A 22,593-nucleotide genomic window follows, 5' to 3' on the forward strand; every position below is an offset into this window, starting at 1 on the left:
TGTATGGATGTCTAGAAAAGTGTTCTGCATTGGCTCTTTGGTGGTTCCCAATAATGATTCAGACACTTTCTAATTTGTGGTGCTCATCCCTTGGGAAGGACTGCAGCTTAGAGTCACACCACATGCTTTGGATGCAGAAGTTCCCATATTCAATCACTGACAGCTTCAAGTAAGGCTGGGAAGGACCTAGCCTGGAAGCCTGGAGAGCCACTGCCATTCAGTGTCAACAATACTGAGTTAGAAGGACCACATCCTATGCTCTTTCCAAAAGTTGTGACATGACTTAACCTGAATCCAGTAAGTTACCGGGGACTGCTTGTCCCTAGCCCAGTTATTAATCTCTGAGTCTTTGCTTTCAAAGAACAACAAATGTTCTTCCCATGGGACAGTCCATTAGAGACCTGATGCTCAAATTCTAGTATGGGGTTTATGGATTTCTAAAATGGATTATCCAGTTTGACATTGTGAGATCTCTCTCTCTCTTTCTCTCTCCCCACCCTCACAGATTCCTCAGATAAGCTATGCTTCCACCGCCCCTGACCTGAGTGACAACAGCAGATATGACTTCTTTTCCCGTGTCGTCCCCTCAGACACCTACCAAGCCCAGGCCATGGTGGATATTGTCAAAGCATTCAAGTGGAATTATGTTTCGACCTTAGCCTCTGAAGGCAGCTATGGCGAGAGTGGAGTGGAGGCCTTCATCCAGAAATCCAGAGAGAATGGTAGGTAAACTGCTGTTCCTATAAAGAGATGATGTATGGGATAGAGATAATATACTGAACCATGGGGAAAGGATAGCTGCTCCTATTGCTGTGGAATGAGATATGGGCTACAGTGCTAAAAAAAACCATGGATAATAGGGTATCTTGAGTGTTGATGGATTTATCTTTTAACTTATATGTGAGTCTTGGAAGCCAGAAAAGATTGTTACAAATCTTCACTGTAGCACATCTATATATCCGTTGTGTTGAAGGTAACAGTTGAGTGAATAATGGGTCCCCATTGGCTACATTGTTTAGAAAGTGATAATCTCTGAAGGAGACAAGAAAGTTATTGCTATTGGTTGATGTTGCTGAAAATGTTCTTCAGGAGGTTCATTCTTCATGAAGTGCAAACAATGCTGTCAATGAGGCAGATGTGATGGTGATGACCAGCTTTCAAAGAATCATTTAGAAACTGAGTGTGTGCTGGATTTCATGCTACAATCCAGTTAGGAGAACATGTTGCCTTTAAATGTTTTAACTGTAGCAGCAGAAAAAGTGATTGCTATAAGGAGGTCACAGAGAAGGGATGTGGCTATGGAGAATTTTAATGTTTTATGTTCTTGTAAACTGTTTAGAGGTTTGTTTGTTTTTTAAATCAAGCATTACATAAGTTTTGTTAAATAAATAAATGTGCATGAATTGTCCATGTCCAGTGAGAAGACTGTATATTTTGTGTTGCTAAGTGTTCAGAGTGCCAATATGCGGAAAGGCAGAAATACCTGTGGAAATAAAGAGGCATGTTTTGTACATCCTGAGCTTAGAGGCCATTTTTCTTTTACTACTGCTATACAGTGGTACCTCAGGTTACAAACACCTCGGGTTACAAACACTTCGAGTTACAGACTTCGCTAACCCGGAAGTAGTACCTTAGGTTAAGAACTTTACCTCAGGATGAGAACAGAAATCGCATGGCGGCGGCAGGGTGGCAGCAGGAGGCCCCATTAGCTAAAGTGGTACCTCAGGTTCAGAATGGTTTCAGGTTACTCCGGAACGAATTAAGTTTGTAACCAGAGGTACCACTGTATTAGTGTGCAGCATACCATGAGGCAGCAAGACTAAGCTACAGTTATGCAAGTAGTAGTTAAGTGTCAGAATGGAAAGTGTGGGGACTGTCTGCTAAGGTCTACTCATTGATAAAGCTCCACCCATCACTTTGTCAGTGATGGTCCATTACAAATGTACACACCCTGTTTCCAACCTTGGACAGTGAGGCTGTTTCATTCACAATCCTAGCCAACCAAGTGGGGATCCTAGTGCACACAACATAATCTATGAAGCAAAGTCCCAGCTCTTTCTTTCCTTTGATTGAATGAGAAGCTCAACGGAGAGAATAGTAACTGTTAAACAGAGTAAAGGTTCAAATCAAATGTGGCGCCTGTAAGATTGCCACCACATTTGTTCTATCTCTGTTCTTCTGCTTTTAACAGCAACCTGAGAAGCAGAAATAGAGAAGGTAACTCCCATAATCTCCACTTGCCAGAAAAAAAGCTTTGCTGTGTTTCAGACTGCTGTAAAATCACAGGAGCAAGGGCCAACAATACAAATAGTGGAAACTCAACCTGTGATACAAACTTATGAGAAAGATGCTGAAATGCTAATTTCCTTAGCTGGAAGCAATCCTTGGTAGCTTGCTTTCACCTTGGTGTACGTATTGCTTGCCCTTCTCTCTCCATCTGCCAGACTTGCCAGTAGAGGTACATTTTCCAACCTGAAGCCAAAGCCTCTGTGTTTATGTGTTTATACAGCACATCAAGCTCATTGTAATTGCTTATTTTCAAGGACCACATAGTGTCCAAATGTTAGACATTGGTAATACCCTGCAGATATAATCCTGCTATAAATCTCGCCTAAGCCCTTTTAATTGCACAGCCTGGGCTGAATTCATTATTGCTACTGTTTGCAGAGGCATGGCAGTTTTCAGGGCATTGCAGAGAGACAGGGAAGGACTCTAGGATTTGGCCCAGACATCCTCTATAAGAAGGCGTGGGTTGCACAAAAAGTGCTTGCAGAAGGCAAAATGGTGCAGGCATTTTCCCCAAGTAAGGTGGAACAAACGTTCTCAAAGTGTAACTCAGTCCTTCATAGGGAGCCATGGCAGTTGCCAGGGGAAGGTATGAGTGACACTACTCTGAATGTGTGACTTTGCTGAGCCAGGAAGCAGAATGGGCCATACCTTCTCTCCATATGCAATCAGCATAAAGCCTGACATCCATCTATTCCATTCATTGCAGGGACAGTAAGTGCTGGAAGACAAGGGAGTACCTAGCAGTTACAGCCAGATGGGTTCTTTTTATACATCTAGTTGCCACACACACACACACACACACACACACACACACACACACCTACCTCTCCTCATTTAAAAAACAACAAACCCAAAACACAAAAAATGTTTATACTGCGTCAAAGGTTAGTGTTAGTGGGGAAGTCTTTGTTTTTAAATCACATATTGGGGTGCTCAATAGCTGTTTGCCTGGCACTGGAAGCTCCCTTCTGGCTACATTTGGGACTTTCTGAATTAATGTTGATGATAATGCTCACTGCTCTGAAAGCCAGGGACACAAGTCTCACCATTCTTTGATTGAAAGTAGAGTCAACTTACCGTATTCCTAGAGACTAGGAGGGCTATAGGGAGGATATAATGGAGAAGAATACAATGCTTAACTGCGAGCATAGTAGTCCCTTTCTTAAGCAGGAATGGGCAGCCATGTTTTCTAGTAGGAATGTGGTCCTCATTCATTATCTCCAGTTCTCCAGACTTCCTAGAACTCTTGAAAATCCTGTGCATGTGGACTTTCTTCTTATCCCAGCCACTGGGGGCTATTCAAAATGATGAGAATGTAAAAGACTGCTGAGATGAGTTTTTGGTAGGTGTGATTACTTGCAGCACCGGTAGATGGCACTTCAGTCTTTGCTGCATAATTCCTATGATTTGCATTGTGGGATGAATAAGACTTGTTTCTGGGCATCTCAAGCAGCTTCTGCAATGCCAGCTTAATGTCATGGATGATAATTCAGTGGGAATCCCAAGCATATATTTGCTGGGACATAGGATGGCCACCTGATAATGGACAGAAACTTTGGCAGGCAAAAATTAACAGGTGAGACTTCTCCCACCATCCTGCCAGGGCAAGTTTTAGGTGGAGTTGACTTCTGCCTGTTTTGCAGGTACAGAATCTTTGTCTACAAAAAGTGGGTGTCTGCAGTGGGTAACACAGCCAGTGAGTCTTCCATGCCGTATGTTTGCTGGTCCCTCGATGTTCCCTCCCAGCTCACTATGTGTAAGATAAAAGAGAATCCTGCTTGACACAGCAGGCTGGGGGAGGAAGGTTGGTACAGAAACTGGCAGAGCAATGTGACAAGAGGTGCAGTGGCTGTATCCACTCTCATTGCTTTGAAATATTTAACAGTATAGGCAAGATTTCTGGGTGTCGATTTGGCAGCCCTAGGTGGACACTGTGTGCAACCTAAATTAGCCCATGACTGTCCCTTTATCCTCTGCTGCTCAGAGATATAGTTTCACTATTGCATACAGTTTTAGGAGGTGCGTGAAAATTCTGCTGCATCTACAGAAGCTTTCTGTTATGAAAGAGTCTTCTGGTTCTTTATGATGCCATGTGAAAGAACTCCTCACACCTCTTTAGGTTTAGGATATATCCAGATGGAAGGGGAACTGAATGTGCTCACCCAGCTACTGCAGCTGTCAGAACTATCAGAAGATGGAATCAGGATTCAAGATGACCCTAAAATGATTGGAGAACTGGCCCAAACTAACAAAATCAATTTCAATAGGAACAAATGTAAGGTTCTACATTTAGGCAGGAAGAACCAGATTCACCAATATAGGACGGAGGACACCTGGCTTGACAGCAGTATATCTAAAAAGGATCTAGGGGTCTTAGTAGACCACAAGCTCAACATGAGTCAACAGTGTGATGCAACAGCCGTGGAAAAATAATAATTAAAAAACAACAACCCAATGCTATTCTAGGCTGCATCAACAAAAGCATAGTAAGAGGGAAGTAATAGTACCACTCCATTCTGCATTGGTCAGACCCCACCTAGAGTACTGTGTCCAGTTCTGGGCACCAGAGTTTAAGAAGGGTATTGACAAGCTGGAACATGTGCAACCAAGCTGATTAAGGGTCTGGAAGCCAAGCCTTATGAAGAATGGTTGAGGGAGTTGGGCATGCTTAGCCTAGAAAAGAGGAAACTGAGAGTAGTTATGATAGACCATATGTCAGGAGTGCTCTGATGGTGTTTCCTGCTTGGCAGGGGGTTGGACTCGATGGCCCTTGTGGTCTCTTCCAACTCTATGATTCTATGATTCTATAGACATCTTCAAATATCTGAACAGTGGCCACATGGATGATGGAGCAAGCTTGTTTCCTCTGCTCCAAAAGTCCACAAAAGACCCATTGAATTCAAATTACAAGAAAGGGGATTCCGAAGCAAGAACTTTTTGGTGGTAAGGGCTACAGTGAAATGGACTACCTTCATTAGAGGTTTTTAAACAGAGGTTGGATTCCATCTGCCGGCATATTCTAGTTGTGATTTCTGCATTGCAGAGGGTTGAACTAGATGAGCCTTGGGGTTCCGTCTAACTCTACAATTCTGTGATTCTATGACACCCATGACTCATGGGGGGGAGGATGCTTTTCTTCTCTTTCCCCCTCTTTTTTTGTGGGTGGACATGTTGCACTGGGGAGAGGTGAGAGAGAGGAGAGGCACTCCTTTCTTATCTTGGTGTGGGAGAAACCTGAACTGGCCCTCTCCTAGGGTGGAGTAAAACACACAGAGACCAAAATAGAGCTTATGAAAGTGATGTCCTTTTGGAGGTGCAAAATAAACAGCTGACAAATTACAGAAGTCCGCACCTGCAACTGTATGAAACTGGATTTTTCACCCATTTTTAATTTTAGGAAAAGAAAGGAAGAGAAAAAGGGAGACATATGGTAGGAAGGGAAGAGAAGAAAGAGAGAAGCCATTTCTCTCACTCTCCAAATTGAAAACTGAATTGAAAGGCTGTGCAATGCTGCTGACGTCCCCTTGCAGCCTAATCCTTCTGAAAGATTAAAGATGTCTTTGGCCATATATTGTATTGATTCATTCTCTGAAGTATAAATCATTCGTTCACCAGCAGGCTGGCAACCAACCAGTGCTTACAGTTGAATGTTTAAGGAAGAAAAGAGGAGGGGGCATGTATTTATCTCTGTGTTTGTATGTATATTTGAGGATACTAGGGAGGTACAGATCCATAGTATTGCCTTCTCTGGGTTTGCTCAAGGCCACGGTTTAAAAGTTCTGTCTCTCTCTTGCTGGTGGAAGTGTCACACACCCATGTAACTTCAAAGGTAAAGACAACCTGTAATTGCGAGAAGAGGCTTGCACCATATTACTGAAGATCATATGTTGTCATCCATGGCCACCAACAAGTGTTTTTTGTGAGTGAGACTGTGGTGCTAGCATGGATTGAAAGCACTTGGGGATGGCATGAGTGCAAGAAGCATTAAAAGCTGGCAGAGCGGATGGGTTTAATCATCTCCTTTCTCCCGATGGTATGATATACATCAACTTCTGAAAGAGAAATGAGGAGGTCAGGAATAATTGTGGGCAGGATTAGACAGCTATCGGGTATCAGCAAAACATTACCATCAACATGTGTCATTAAGTAACTGCTGTATATAGTGTTTAGGGAGTTCTGCGAAAACATATAATCAAGTTTTATGACTACCAGAAAATCAGCTGTCATAATTTTAAGAAGAAGTGATTCATTGAAGCTGTAGGCAGGGGCTCACCCAGGAACCTACCAGCCCTGACACCTAAAGCACTGGGACCTAGGTACTGGTGCTTAGGGGATGGGTGGACTGAGCTGAAGAGGACAGAAGGCAACTTTGTGCTCATTTCACATGGGTAGCTATTTGTTGGATCTCGGCACAGCTTCCTCTTAGTCCCTGCTCCATCTCTTTCAGCCTTATCATACATTCAGTGTTCATTTATGGTACTCTCAAGTTGAGGTGGGCTATCTCAGTGCTGGGCTATGGACAACAATCTGGAGTGAGTCAGGACCTGGGAGTTGGAACTGAAGAGCCATCAGGAACTGAGGGCGAACCACAAATCAGAACCAAAGAGAAATCAGGATCAAGACCGCAGAGCAAGTCCAAACCAAACAGCAAGACCACCCTAGACCTTGTTGCACAAGCAAAATTCCACTGAGACAGGAAACTGTCTTTGCCCAGCCTGCCTCACCCTGCCCCATGGAGTGCCGTTGTTGCTACTCCAGTCCCTCACATACTACTGCTGATACAAAATGGGCACATTTGGGTTTTGTGTTGATATACAAAGCCCTGAGCAACTTAAGCCCTTATATCCCAGCCCAAACACCAATATCATTTGAAGGAGCATTGCTAGTTGTGTTACAGAAGCCCAACTGGCCTCACGTGCAAGCTGGGCATTCAGTGTTGCCACTCCCATGCTGGGGACACTTTTCCAGAAGAGATTTGGCAGGCATCCTCTCACTTGACTTTCAGGCACCTCAAAGGCATTTTTATGCCGACAGGCCTTTGCAACTATTTAATTTTTATTAAATTAAAATTAATTATTTTGATTTTGATTGGCCAGCCACCATAATAATGAAGGTTCTTTAGCAGTGATTTCTGCATTGCAAGGTGTTGAGCTAGATGACCCTTGGAGTCTCCTGCAACGCTACAATTTTATGATTGTATTTTTAAAAGCGTCTTTTATGTTTTAACATTGTACACCCCTCTGATATTTCATGGTAAGGTGGTAAAGAAATACTTCTATAAATAAAAGCACAAATAAATATATACAACTCAGCACAACTCTGCAGGCCAAAGAGTGCACACCATTGGCTATTATGCATAGATAGATAGATACATAGATAGATAGATAGATGATAGATAGATAGATAGATAGATAGATAGATGATAGATAGATAGATAGATAGATAGATAGATAGATAGATAGATATAGAGTGCTTTTTTCTGGGGGGACACATGGGGATGCATACCCCTAAACATTTTGTGAATTTTTGTACTTTGGCCCATTTACTGTATTTATTTTTTCCGATTTGAATGATAAAATGGTGATTTTCTTGAATCCAAATGAGAGTATCCCTAAAAATATTTTTTTTTAGAAAAAAAGCACTGGATAGATAGATAGAGAGACAGCTAGGCAGGTGTCTCAAAATATTTCCATTTTTCTCTTTAAAATAAATCTACTATTGTTAGGTTGCTGCTTGGTAAGATTTACCCAACGCATTTGCAGTTTTCAAGAAGACTTGAAACGAACTGGCTTTTTTTATTACAAACAACGTAGCTCAAGCCCCCCCCCTTTTTGTTCCCCATCACCAAGCTGGGTACTTTCCAGTAGAGAGGAGACGTTTATAAATACTAGCAGGTTTTAACGGAGTATAAAGTTGGCACCGTTGTTCGGCTCACCCAATTTAGTGGAATTATCCCTGAAGGCAGGTGCTTTAACTTGTCTGGAGACTTTGGATGGCCCAAAATTCCATGCTCAGCAAAACTTGGCAAGGATTTGTCAAGAATGAGAAAGCATTTTGCTGACTGTTGCTACAGGATGCTTAGAAGGGATTACCTTGCTGCGAAGCAGCGCTGGCAGTGAGCTGCAGGCACTCCCAGCCTCTCCCTTAAGAGGCCACTGTGGAGCACAGTGCACTGCCATTGGCTACGTAAGACAGGCAGCAAGACATTCCGCTCTTCAGCTCCATCTCTCAAGGCTCACAAACAGGGAGAAAATGGGAGCACTAGCTATTGTGAGGTCGATTAGGCAACCTCTGCTCTGCTAATTCAGGAGAGCTGGCTCTGGAAATGCTCACCACAGCATGCTCCACTCAATGTTGGATTGACAAACCCCACAGCTACTCAACTCGTTTTTTGTACAGTTGCTTTGGTGCTACTGACTGTGAGCATCTAACAAACCCAGTTCCACCCAGTATCTCTCGTCAGGACATGCAGCAGGAAATGAGGGGCTGACTATCATGAGAGCTTTCCACCATTTTTGAGCTGCCTTTCTCCCCTTGGCTTTCTACTACACATAAGCCACCAAGAGAGAGAGAGAGAGAGAGAGAGAGAGAGAGAGAGAGAGAGAGAGAGAGAGAGAGAGGAAGGAAAGAGTGTTTTCTGAGCCAACTCCAGCCCTGTGGTGCACAGGCTGCTGTCTATTACTAATTTAACTGTATCTGAATGGCACATTAAGTTCTGGTGAGATCTGTGGGACACTAGGCTATTTAGTTCTAGTCAAACTGTGTTATGGCCTTATAAATGGATAAAGGGAATAAAAACTTTGAGGTGACAAGCTTCTAATCAAAGGGCTATAAATAGGAACTGTGTTAATTCTAGGCTTCTTCTTTGCTACCACAGCTTTGAGAACTGGCTGTGCTTTTCATATAAGGTGAACCCATTTGGGACTCTCTGCTCTTCAGGATTTTAAGTTGACAAGCATTGCCTTTGTCAAGGCGGCTTCGTTTTGTGTGTGTGCCTGTGTCTGAATTTTAGAACAAATGGGTGACGATAAGTCAGGATGAATTTCTATGACAAAGAGTGCTTTACTTCTGCATGCTTGGTTTGGTTTTGTACATCTGTGGACTGCATGGATAGGCGAGCCTGAAAGTGTGTTTATTTCTATGTACTGAACCTTTTCCTCCCTCTCCTGTCTCCCTATATACTTATGTGGACAGTATGACTGTATACTTCTGTATATGATAGAACTGTACATAGTGTAGCTGGATATTTGTACAGACGTGTGTATGTGCTTTCTTCCTACACATATACATGCATATATGCATGTTTATAGGTATGTCTGCATGTAGCTTCCATAAGAACATAGGAATGTCAGCACTGACTGGCAGCAGTTATCCAGGGTTTCAAGCCCTCCTTGGAAATGTTGAAGACTGAACCTGGGACTTCCTGAATGCAAAGTAGATGCACTGTGGTCCTTCCTAATGGTGTTTAGACTAGTTATTTGGATATAAATGTCAGTATTCATGTTGGATTTTTAGTGATTGGTGCTGAAGAGAAGCTGGGAACCTAAGGGTGCTAAGGCAGGGTAGTGTTCCAGAATCAGAGGCAGACGTGGAGGATGGAGAACAAGGGTGCCAAGAGGAAGATGACGCAAGCTACTGAAGAAGGCAGGGTATCTCCCCCTCCTGCTGCAATCAGCTCCCCCCCCCTGGTTGTCCAGAACATGAAGAGGAATGAAGAGGGTGGAGCAAAGACAGACATGACAAAGGAGCCTCAGGTTGCTGGGGAAGGACCTGGGGCAGGAGTCTTAGAGAGCAGTGGGATGGCAAGGACTTTCAGTCATTGCAACTGCCTCATTGGGACAAGACCTACTTGGCCTGAAGTCTTGATCACTAGGCCTGAGCTCTCTTGGTTTCTTTGAATAAAGGGTTAACTTCACTGAAATCAGGTGTTTTATTGCTGACCTGCTCCTGATTTCAGCTCTTGGCAGCTGCCATCCCTTCAGATGCTTGTAAATGCTGAGTATCAGCCACATCTGGATCACAGTGGTAATGTGATCTGTCTTGACAAAGAGACACGAGCAAAGGGATAGCAACCTTTTCCTTGTCATGACTTTGAATTGTCCCTCATACAGATTTGCTACCTGCAATAGCAGTCCTCCCCTGCCCAACTTGCACAGGTGAGTGCTGCTGGGTGTTCTGCTTTTCTGGGGCTGTACAAACACCTGCTCCGATGAGCACAAGTTGTATTCCCTCATTTTAACTCACTAGCCAAGGCAGTGAAAGTGAGAATACTGAGTTTGCCTTATTGGTTCCACCAATCACCATTTTCTGATGCCATTTCTGTATGTGAGGGTGATCTGGCTGCGACATCTGTCACCTCATTGATCACCAGGGTTGATTCGGCTGACCTGGCTGGCTAGGCGGGTGTCCCCTTCCTCCCTCACCACTCCATGTGCGTCCCTCCCGAAGCTGCGCGCTCGGTGGAAGAGGACGACCATCCCAGATAGAAGGAGTGTACCGTTCTTCGGTCAAGGGTATACGATAGCTGCGCTCCCCTGCTAGAACCTCCAAACAAGCTCGAAGCACCTCAAAATTCAACTGCACAAAAAGACTAAATTCAACCCAGAGTTTTTAACTCTCCATAGTTGTGGAGATCATCCATCAGCATCACTTGCAAACCCAATTTGAATGTGTCACTCCTAATGTGGTATACAAGATTCCTAGCTTAGGGGTCAGTCCAATCCTTTGGCTGGCAGCTGTGGGGCTGTATGGAGCAGTGTCGTCCCCACCACTTCCATAGCCACACCTCTTGCATCAGCCAGGGTAGATGGTTCCAGGGTGGGAAAGAAATTTGTTTGTTCTGCCAGCTCCACAGTGAAGAAGACAGCCTTTGGGATTTCTCTGTCAGTGTTCAGACTTTTGCAAAATTTGAAACTCTGATGAAAGTTCACATTTTCCAAATTTGAACTCAACAGTTTACATCTGAATTTCAGAATTGAGAGCTGGAATTAAAATGTGGAATTTGCCTTTTTTTATTGTCAACGTGAATGTTAAAATACAGCTATTTTTTTTTATTGTAAGCTAATAGTCAGATACTGTCCAATAATGATTGCTACTGCATGTCTACCATCAAATATTGGTTGTGTCAGAGCCTGTCAAACACAGACTGCTACAGATGCCATTCTCAGATCTGATAACATTGTTGCCAAGTGTTGACTGCTACATATTGGATACTGTCAAACACTGCTTGCTATTGCATGCCAATTGTCAGATACGGCAAATACTTTCTGCTTCCATATACCAGCTCTAGCTAGCGCAAAATATTGCCGTTAGACTCTTGATGAGGACAGACTACCCCCACTCCAGTGTTTAAAAGCTTACAAGGCCTTTAACAACATGGGTCCACGATATCTTGAAGATCACCTGATCCCCTATATACCAGCTTGATCACTGAGATTTTTGGGGAGTCTCTCTTGGTGGTCCCCAATGGCTCAGAGGCATGGCTTGTAATTACTAAAAACCATGCATTTAGTGTAGTGGACCCAAATCTGTAGAACTCTCTTCCCACTAAGATCAGATAGGCAGCCTCCTTGCTGAAGTTCAGGGGCATGACTGAGACTTTCTTGTTTCAGCAGGCATTTTAAGGTAGTGTTTGGCTTTCTTATTGTTATATTGTCCCATCTTCTATGGATTGTTTTTTGTGTGCCCTGCTTAGAATTGTGAATAATAGATAAATAAGTGTAAATAAGTGACTGACTGGCCTATGGGGGGGGGGGGCACACACAAGCGAATAGAGCTGCCAGTATAAAAATACATTTGATAGACATCTGGAAATTAGCATTAAGGATTCCTGCCAAATTTCTTCTGGGCAAGTATTCCACAGATTGGGACAAAGTCAGCTGGGTTTCGGAAACATGAGAGACAACTAACAGTGTTTCTCTGGATAATCTCAGTGCTTGGGCTGGGATATAAGGGCTCAGGTGGCTCTTAAGGTATCCTGGACCCAAGTTCTTTTGTGTTTTATATATTAATACAAGAACCTCGAACCTGATCCTATCAGCAGTTTAGCTGCTGTATTCTACACCTGCTGGAGTTTCTGGGTCAAGTCCAAGGGCAGCTCCACATAGAGTACACCGCAGTAATCCTGTCTCGACTCCAGTAGCCTGGCTAGCTCAATCCATATTTGGCTGTAGCTGGCACACCAGACGGAGCTGATAAATGGCACTCCTAGTAACAGAGGTCAATGGTATCAAGGGCCACAGATATAGTGTAAGAGTCCTGGAACAGGGTGGCACCCCCCTGAGCCATCCCTCAGTACAGTACAGGTCATCCATCAGGGCTACCAAGACTGATACAATCCCCAAACCAGACCTGAACCCAGACTCAATTAGATTATCAGGGTGCCATGCAGGAATGCTTGCACTTGCTGCTATGCCTGTGGGTTCAGGTCTGGTGAATCACACTCATGTAACCATGACAAACACAGTTGCTAACTAAAGTGTGTCACCTCCATATTTTTTGATTACTCACAATTAACCTTTCCTTCAACATATATATCTCCCCTCCTTTTCCCCTGACAGGGAATCAAGTGGGCTTACATCTAACTAAGCCTTCCTTCCTTCCTTGCAGAGGCAAACCAGTATCTCCTTGGCATGTGGTGCCTTTCACATATTAGGGACTGATCTGATAGCAGCTCCAATATCATTGGGCTAATGCTTAAATGACCCGGCCACATGGATGAGCATAAGCATATAGGTTTTCCCAATGGAACTGGCACTGTGTCAGGAAGGAGTGTTGTCCGTTCTTTGAGTGAGATCCTCACCATTTTAAGAAATCCTCCCAGCTGCGAAGGAGACGCTCACACATAAATGGCTCCAACAAAGCTGGGGCAGCATTGGAAAGGCAGCTGTGTGTGTGTGTGTCTCAGAATAATCCTCATGCTGCCTCAACCCACCCCTCATCTTTTCTTGGTGTGGCTTTATTCCAGTTTGTGTGTGTTCTTCCTCCTCCATAACACAGCTGTGCCTCTATTCTTTATGCCAGTCCTACATTTTTGAAGTGAATGTTTATTTTCATAGTATAATGTTTATTACTGTAGTTACCAGTTTGAATTCAAGCTGTTTTCTGTCTGATGCACTATCAACTTGACCTTCAGCTACAATATTTTCTGAAGTCTCATATTAAAACCTGGCATTTTGGGGAAGCACAAGAATTTCTCCCTTGGAATACAAGCCAGCCTTATCCGGCAGCATCTAGGAAGATGCACCCCATTGTCTAGTTCCACACCTTGGACCCATCTCTGGAGCAAGATGGGTGCTGTTTTGATCCAATATGGCAAACATCCAGCAGGTCATGCTTTTCCATTGCTATGTCTGCATGGCAGGAACAGCTTCCCCTGCCGAAAGGCACAGGAATCCGACCAGGAAAAGCATTGGCAACCTTAATTGTAACTCACCCTGAATTGGCAGGGCTAGAAATTAAGGTTGCAAATGGACCATAATAAAAACAAAACAAGAGCTTGTTCTGCTCTTGTGCCTTTTGCATCAGCTTGATCTTCAGGTGATGCTTTTCACAGCATGGTGATAAACATTATTACCGGCTCAGGTCTGTCCTGTACGCTGCCGAGAAAAGTGCAGCTACAGAGGCCAGTTGAAAAGTTAGCAATCCTATCAGAAATTCAAATGAAGAAGAAATGAATCATTGCTGAAGGACAAATGACTTCTCCTTGCGGAGCTCTGCATGACTCAGACATGCCTTCGACCCAATCTCTTCTTGTTCTGCCACCGAATACTCTTGAGATGAAATATTAGCTTTATATATATGCAATTTAACTGGTGTGCTGCACATGCTACACAGTGTTTTGTAACGAGGCACTCTTGATTGTGTGAGGCAAGTAATATTTCTAACAGAACGCAAGGCTCTTTAGTCATCTGTCTGGATCAATCTCACACTGTCATTTTTCTCCCTCCATTCTGTTCTGTCCTTTGCCTGTTTCCCCCTCCTCCCTGCATTCTTCAGTTAAGAGGCTCATATATATTTGCAATGCATTTGTTCATTACTGTGTGACATTTGTGTCAGTCTATTTCCTTTTCAGTTGGGTTCATTACATTTAGTTTGGTGCAATGAAACCACACCCCATTGTGCCTACATTAACAAATGTGTTGATAGTAATATTAGATGAGCGCTAAGGGATTAGTGTGGGCATGGCTTATGCCTTAAACTGTTGCTGTTCTCCATCTAGCATGCAATTGCCCTAGAAGATGGTTAGGCAACCAGAAGAGCTTTAGCTGCTCTCACCAGAGAGGTTTGCCAAGCACAGACATTGACATGCTTTTGGTATTAGGCAAATAAGTTTCTATTCTCCCGCAGAAATTGCTAGATCAGTCTTTGATGGTCATATCTTTTTGTGTGTGTTTATGTATGGGGGGTGTTCTTGTTTTTAGGGAGTGATCATCTTTGTTTTGCATTGGTTTTTAACATTTTAACATTGGTTTTTAATATATTTTTAATCTTTTGTTGGAAGCCACCCAGAGTGGCTGGGGAAACCCAGCCAGATGGGTGGGGTAGAAATAAATCATTATTTATTATTATTAATTATTATTAATTATAATCATCATCATCTCTTGTTCTATGTACTGGCACTGGGTATGGCAGAAAATTCTGATGGAAATGGCAGAGCAAATTGCTGACAGTCACTTACTCCACATGTCTGAAAAGAGTCATGGTTCAAATTAAGCCTAGCCATCCTCATCTCTCCTTTTCCTTTTTTGACTGTGCAACAGGAAACTCCCAGGGTAGCCCACTTTTGAACCAGTCCCTCTAGCTGTGCCTTTAGCAGTCATATGATCTGCAACAATTAGCGGGAGATAAAATGCACATCAAAGCTATGAAAAGCCTCATCTGCTAATTCTGGCACATCAAGCTTCTGTGCAGTAACATACGTGTTCATTTCCCTCATTAGCTGCCAACCCTTTCTGCTGTTTATTAGTTTTGGATCTTTGAACCCTTCAAATTGTTTTAAGCCCACAATAAACCCTAAAATAAGATACAGAACAAAATACTGGGATCACCTTCCCTCCCACCCACCATCTTCCAGGGCCTTTAATTGTCTCCTGACCACACAGATATTAAGAAGGGTGTTCGCTTTTCATGGCACAGAGATAGGGGGAAAAATAACCTCCCTTAAATTCCACGCACCAGGAAACTGTTAATGGCCCAGGAGCAAAGAAAGCAAAAGAACAAGAAGCAGGCCTTGGAGGAGTGCCATAGTTCATTTCTCTACATTTAGGGAAGGGCCATAGTTAAGTGATAAAGCAGGTGCTTTGTATGCAGTGGCGTAGTGTGGGTTGTCAGCACCCGGGGCAAGGCAAATAATTTGTACCCTCTAACCCGTGGATTTGACCCCCTAACCCTAACCCCCAGGTGTTGCGCCCGGTGCGGCCGGTCCCCCCTGCACCCCCCACGCTATGTCACTGTTTGTATGCAAAGGGTCCAGGTTGAATCTCTGGTGTCTTTAAACAGGACTGCAATTCTGGAGAGCCATCATGAGCCAGTGTAGACTATTCAGAGCTAGATGGACCAATCATCCAACTCATGAGGCAGCTTCCTATGTTCCTGCTTATGAATGCAGAAGGAAACAAAAAACTAAATCTTGGTTGCAACCACTACACATCCTCCAAAAGCCATTTGCACTAAAATGCTATTTTTGAAGTCTGCAAAACTTATTGAACTTCAATGTTCAAGGTGCCAGCTGTCCTTTGTAATAAGGACAGAAAAGTGAGCTGATGCATTTCTTGGATGCTGGGTAAACAAAGAGTCAAATACACTGAGTGGAAGGATATTTATAATTACAGCAGTGACCAGAGGAGCAGCTAAATATGCAACACTCTCTCTCAACAGGGGCTCCCGTGTGATGCAGGTTAAGGTAATTTCCAATTAGCCCGTTATACAGCAGTTTCGACTCAGTGTAAGCCAAGGTGAAGCTGCCTTTTAACTTTGTGCCATAAAAGAAATGAGCAGGCCCTGCATTCCAGAGAGAGCTCATGCTAATTTATAGGCGAAGGGATAGAACGACAGAGGCCAAGGGAAAAGCACTGGAAAGGTTAAAATGCTACAACATGCTCATATATCTTGCTAAGCATTTCTCAGATTAATATGCACTGCTGTATGGCAGTGTTGGGGAAATGGGAGAAGACGCCAAAGAGGACACACAGCAATCAAACAAAGCTGACAAGAAGAGAAAGTAGTGTAGAAATGAAAAGCATTACTTTCCATATTCTTAGAGATGGTTTAAAACATGGTCCAGGGCTTGTTAACCACCCTGTTTGTGCTTGGCTTCAGGCAACAGCTGGGTCAGCAGTGCTTGTATGTGCAGAATTGGCACATCACCCAAAACATCCACCCATCAGCATCACAAACCTGTATACCTGAAGCAGCGTCTCCACCATCCATCCACCCATCGTTCAGCCCGGACACTGAGATCCAGCGCCGAGGGCCTTTTGGTGATTCCCTCATTACGAGAAGTGAGGTTACAGGGAACCAGACAGAGGGCCTTCTCGGTAGTGGCACCCGCCCTTTGGAACGCCCTCCCTTCAGATGTGAAGGAAATAAGCAGCTATCCTATCTTTAAAAACATCTGAAGGCAGCCCTGTTCAGGGAAATTTTTAATATTTAATGCTGTACTGTTTTTAATGTTTGATTGGGAGCTGCCCAGAGTGGCTGGGGAAACTCAGCCAGATGGACAGGGTATAAATAAATTATTATTATTATTATTATTACAAACTCTGGGGTCATGGATCCCCGGTGCACGATTGTTGCCAAGGACTTGGTCTTAGGGATGGAGGAGAATTACATTTTAAGGCGATCTGTTCTGAATTGCACATCCTGGACTGACACATGGATCAGAGCATAATTATTCTTCAGATTTGGCACGTCTAAAATTTTTGCAATATAGTTATTGGCTCAATAAATGTACTGAAATACATTCAGAACTGTGGTGTGTTTTTTTTTAGATGATGAAATACATTTAGAAGTCAAGTGATATTTCAATGCAAGTTTTGATAAATATGTATTTTGTCATATTTAATAAGTAGCATTTAAAATATGTATTTATCATTATTTATACATTAAATATGAATTATCATATGGGTTTAAAAATATCTGCAGATTAATGCAGAAACTGGTTGGAATTGCCTTAAGAACATATGAAGAGCTCTATTGGTGCATGACAGAGGTCCATCTAATCTGGTGTCCTGCTTTCACAATGGCCAACCAGATAACAGTGGGAAGCCCAAAAGCAGGACCTGAGTTAATCCCTCCCCACTTGCAGTTCCCAGCAACTGGTGTTCAGAGGTATATTGCCTCCAACAGCGGGGGTAGAACAAGGAAATTGACATGACTGATCTGTCCATCTTTACTTTGTTTATACATGACATCTGAGCATTTGGGACCCCCCATTTTTTATGCACAAGTGGTGGTAGCAGTAGTAGTAGAAAAAGAAGAAATAATAATAATAATAATAATAATAATAATAATAATAATAATAATAATTTATATGCCACCCATCCGATTGGGTTTCCCCAGCCACTCTGGGCAACCTCCAACAAATTAAAACACAATGCAACATCAAACCTTAAAAAATTTATGGTAATAGTCCAAGGGCTATGTTGTTGGGTGTGTTTTTTTAATGTATGTCTCTGATGGAGTTTCTGTGCCTTTAAGAGCTTTGTGAGAGAAATTCAACAGATGTACCTAGTCCCACCCTATAATAGACACCACTGAATTTCAACCTGTTGTGTAGATGCTGGAAAAGTATAAATATTCAGAAAGAATGGCCTCCCCAGGACTTGAAGCATGGATGGAGAACTTGCAGCCCTCCACATGGTTTTGGAATACAACTCCCACCATCCCTGACTATTAGCCATGCTGGCTGGGGCTGATGAGAGTTGGAGGTCAACAACATGTGGAAGGCCACAGATTCCCCATTCCTAATATATTTTACAGAGTAATCTAACCTCCTGACCTCTACTGTTGTTGGCGGTCTCCACCAAGCAGGAGGCTCCACCACCACAAAGGGCTGCACTGAACAGTGTGGTGGACAAAATTTCATCCCTGCGAGTGTAAGGCATTTTGGAGAATGGGATGGACCAGGGCTGTGATGGATCTGCTGGATCTAAAGCCAGTCCTGTTCCTAGAGTGGGGACAGATTTGAAGCCCTGTGCTGTGCCATTCTGGAGGTAGCACAGCAAAATTGCTCCCCTCCTCTTCTGCCCTGGCTGGCAGGAGATGGAAAGGCGACAAATGCAGCAGTAGATAATCTGCCATTCCAGGTCTGCCTTGTCCCCAAATTAGGTTTACTTTACTAAATATCTGCTCTCAAGCTGGGTCATGAGACTGCTTCTACAGATGAGATTTCTAGCACATCAAAGCATAGTTTGGACTCCAATTGCCAGGCCTTCTGAACTCCAGCCGGCTGTCTGTAAATTGATCCTCAATGATCTCCTTACATCCTGTTTGAAAAAATGAGCAACAGAGTTGCAAGCAAAGCCATGATGTGTGTCAAATTGTCACTGCGTTGTTGATATCATCCAGGGGCTATATAATAGGATTGTCTAATATTCTCTGCAGAGAACATTGGCACTGTTTTAAAATGAACATACATTGATTCTGTATTTATTGTTAGCCCTGGCTCCCTGCCCACCCCCTTTGCTGCTTTCAGTCTTGGGTTTGTTAGTTTGCTGGTCATTGTTTTAATGATGGGATCATGGTTGTTTTCACCTTAGAGTTTGCTTTTATGATCACAGCTTTGAGTGACTTATTTGGATGGGGAAAACTGGATATATATATATATATATATATATATATATATATATATATATATATGCAGGTTTTGGTGTCCTCGGGTGTCTTCCCGTGTAAAAGTTGGGGTGTCTAGGCGACGTTTCGACGAGGTCTCACTCGTCATCTTCAGGCTGGTGCTTTCGGCTTCTTGTTACTGGAACAGAGCAGGATCTCAGTGTTTGAGTTCCTATAAATACTGTTGAGGGGGTGTGGTGTATAGCCTCCAATGTTCTGGGCAGAGAGGAAGTTCCCAGGCTAGTGTGCCTTTTCTTCTTTTGTTCCTTAATTACTTGAGGGATATCTTGAGTGATTTCTTGAGTGATATCCTGAGTACCACTTAGGTGGGTCATTAGGTGTGGATTAGTTGCTAAAGTCTTTGTGTCTTGACCTCTTGAACTTTGTGAAGAGTTTTTCTGAGAAGATGGCTGTACTGCACTTAGTTGTGCTCTGGCTTGGCTTCGTGTATAGGGGCGAGCTGTGGTTTTGTGGCCTGTGTCAGCCAGATCTGTGTAGGGATTGCAGGGGGGTGCAGCATCCGGAGGTGCCACCATGGTTTGGCTACTGGATGGTGTCTGTAATTTATCTGTGGAGAGGGTCTGGGTTTGGGTCTGGTGTGGTTGATTGGTGATAGCGTTCTGTGTGCCTCTGGATCTGGTGTCAGTTTTTGTGGGGAGGGCTAATTTCCAGATGTCTGGCAAGCGGGATGTGTCGTCACGCTTGTTCATGTTGTGAGGGTGTTTCTCTATCTCGATGGCTTCCATGATTATTCTCTTGTGGTGATGTTCCATGTTAAAGAGCAATTTGGAATCTGCAAAATTAATTTCGTGTCCTGTTTCTTTCATGTGTTGGAAAAGAGAGGAAGTTTTTTCTTCTTTTTTGACGGCATTCTTGTGTTCTGCGATACGTGCATTTATTCGTCTGTTTGTTTGTCCAATGTACGTGGCTGGGCAGACTTTGCAGGGTATTTCATAGACCCCTTGGTTTTCCAACTGGATTTTATCCTTGGGGTTTCTGAGGATATTGGCTATTTTTTGGTTGGTGCAAAAGGCTGTTTTGATATTGTGTTTATGGAGGATTTTGCTAATTTTATCTGTAGTGCCCTTGATATAAGGAAGGAGGGCCAAATCCTCCATAAACACAATATCAAAACAGCCTTTTGCACCAACCAAAAAATAGCCAATATCCTCAGAAACCCCAAGGATAAAATCCAGTTGGAAAACCAAGGGGTCTATGAAATACCCTGCAAAGTCTGCCCAGCCACGTACATTGGACAAACAAACAGACGAATAAATGCACGTATCGCAGAACACAAGAATGCCGTCAAAAAAGAAGAAAAAACTTCCTCTCTTTTCCAACACATGAAAGAAACAGGACACGAAATTAATTTTGCAGATTCCAAATTGCTCTTTAACATGGAACATCACCACAAGAGAATAATCATGGAAGCCATCGAGATAGAGAAACACCCTCACAACATGAACAAGCGTGACGACACATCCCGCTTGCCAGACATCTGGAAATTAGCCCTCCCCACAAAAACTGACACCAGATCCAGAGGCACACAGAACGCTATCACCAATCAACCACACCAGACCCAAACCCAGACCCTCTCCACAGATAAATTACAGACACCATCCAGTAGCCAAACCATGGTGACACCTCCGGATGCTGCACCCCCCTGCAATCCCTACACAGATCTGGCTGACACAGGCCACAAAACCACAGCTCGCCCCTATACACGAAGCCAAGCCAGAGCACAACTAAGTGCAGTACAGCCATCTTCTCAGAAAAACTCTTCACAAAGTTCAAGAGGTCAAGACACAAAGACTTTAGCAACTAATCCACACCTAATGACCCACCTAAGTGGTACTCAGGATATCACTCAAGAAATCACTCAAGATATCCCTCAAGTAATTAAGGAACAAAAGAAGAAAAGGCACACTAGCCTGGGAACTTCCTCTCTGCCCAGAACATTGGAGGCTATACACCACACCCCCTCAACAGTATTTATAGGAACTCAAACACTGAGATCCTGCTCTGTTCCAGTAACAAGAAGCCGAAAGCACCAGCCTGAAGATGACGAGTGAGACCTCGTCGAAACGTCGCCTAGACACCCCAACTTTTACACGGGAAGACACCCGAGGACACCAAAACCTGCATTCCTGTACCCGTGAAAATCTACGAAAGCATATATATATATATATATATATATATATATATATATATATATATATATATATATATATGTCTCAACTACATATAGTTGAGACATATATGGTAGGGATGTAACCCCCACCCCCCACCTGCTGACAAATCCCAAACAGAGAACTGAATTGGGACTGCTTCAGATACATCGAGGACCTCTCCAAGCTGAAGTGTCAGGGCTTCAGGAATTCAATTCCTTGCTGCCCCAGTGGCAGCAAGAGCAGATAAAACAAGGTAGAATCCTTGTTTGAGTTTATTCATTCATAATAACGAGAGACAAGAGAACGCAGCAAGCCCTGACCATGGCGTTGCTCCAACTGAGCTTCAGTTGTCTCTGAGTCCATTGTTCCTGCACTCTTAACGAGCGCCGAGTTCTGGGAGAAGGGGGATCAGAAATACTCTCCAGTGACAATGTGTCAACTGGCTGCCCTGCCTCTGTTTCCCCTCCTCCTCCTTCTAACACTTGCCAACTCTTTTGTTCATCTATCTCTGAGCTGTGATCTTCCAACCCCTCAAACCCCTGCTGTATATCTATGCTGCATTCCTCTTCTCCTGCAGCATCAGGAGAAGGAGGGGGGTGATCTCCACCATTCCTCCTCGCCCTCGCCCTGTTGAGTCCAATACCTGGCATAAAGTGGGAGATCTTTGAAGTGCTCTGACATGCTTTGGGGCACTTCAGAGATTTGGATAATCACAAAAGGCTGCAGAAAGTGTCTGCAAAAGTTGAAGCATTTCTCCCTAAACTGATCAATGTGTGATACTCCTAGTACCTGAAACTGACTCATCCCATATCCTGGCATGTTGTCAAGGATATTCAGGAACATTCACAATATTCACCACATTTTATTTATTTATTTTTATGAAAAAGGTACTTTGAAGCGGCACATCACTGTCATGTAAAAAATAAGTTGTGCAAATGAGCCCTGTGCTGGCTTGCCATCAAGTCTTTTCGTTTGAACTATTTGTTGTAGAAAGCTGTGGCTCTGTCTAGGGTGTTGAATCAATGCATTCACATGAGAAGGGGTAATTGAACGCTAGCTGCACAAAACAACCCTAATGTTGAGAGATGAAAGGGAGCAGAAACAGCTTGGTTCAATCCTGCCAGCACACCCACCAATCCCAAAATGCATTACCGCTGATCACACTTTCCTTTCATCAGAAAGCAGTGGGTTACCAAGTCTAATTAACTGCTTTCTGTCTCAAGGGATTGTAAAATGTTGCTGCAGCAAAAGAAAAGGCTCTGTGCAAATCATCAGGGAGTTAGCAAGGGCAGGTGATCTC

General features: G+C 43.4%; 1 protein-coding gene across 2 annotated transcripts in view; it reads left to right on the forward strand.

The window, feature by feature from the left end:
• The window catches only part of GRM4 (glutamate metabotropic receptor 4), a 299,470-nt gene that overhangs the window by 130,492 nt on the left and 146,385 nt on the right, over window positions 1-22,593 (forward strand). For both annotated transcript variants that reach the window (XM_081915563.1, XM_081915564.1), the window contains exon 3: window positions 506-722. In XM_081915563.1, coding sequence (XP_081771689.1) covers window positions 506-722 — 217 coding nt within the window. The remainder of the gene's footprint in view (window positions 1-505; window positions 723-22,593) is intronic.

Source organism: Podarcis melisellensis (assembly GCF_964234715.1).
Source record: "Podarcis melisellensis genome assembly, chromosome: 6".
Classification (NCBI taxonomy): Eukaryota; Metazoa; Chordata; class Lepidosauria; order Squamata; family Lacertidae; genus Podarcis; species Podarcis melisellensis.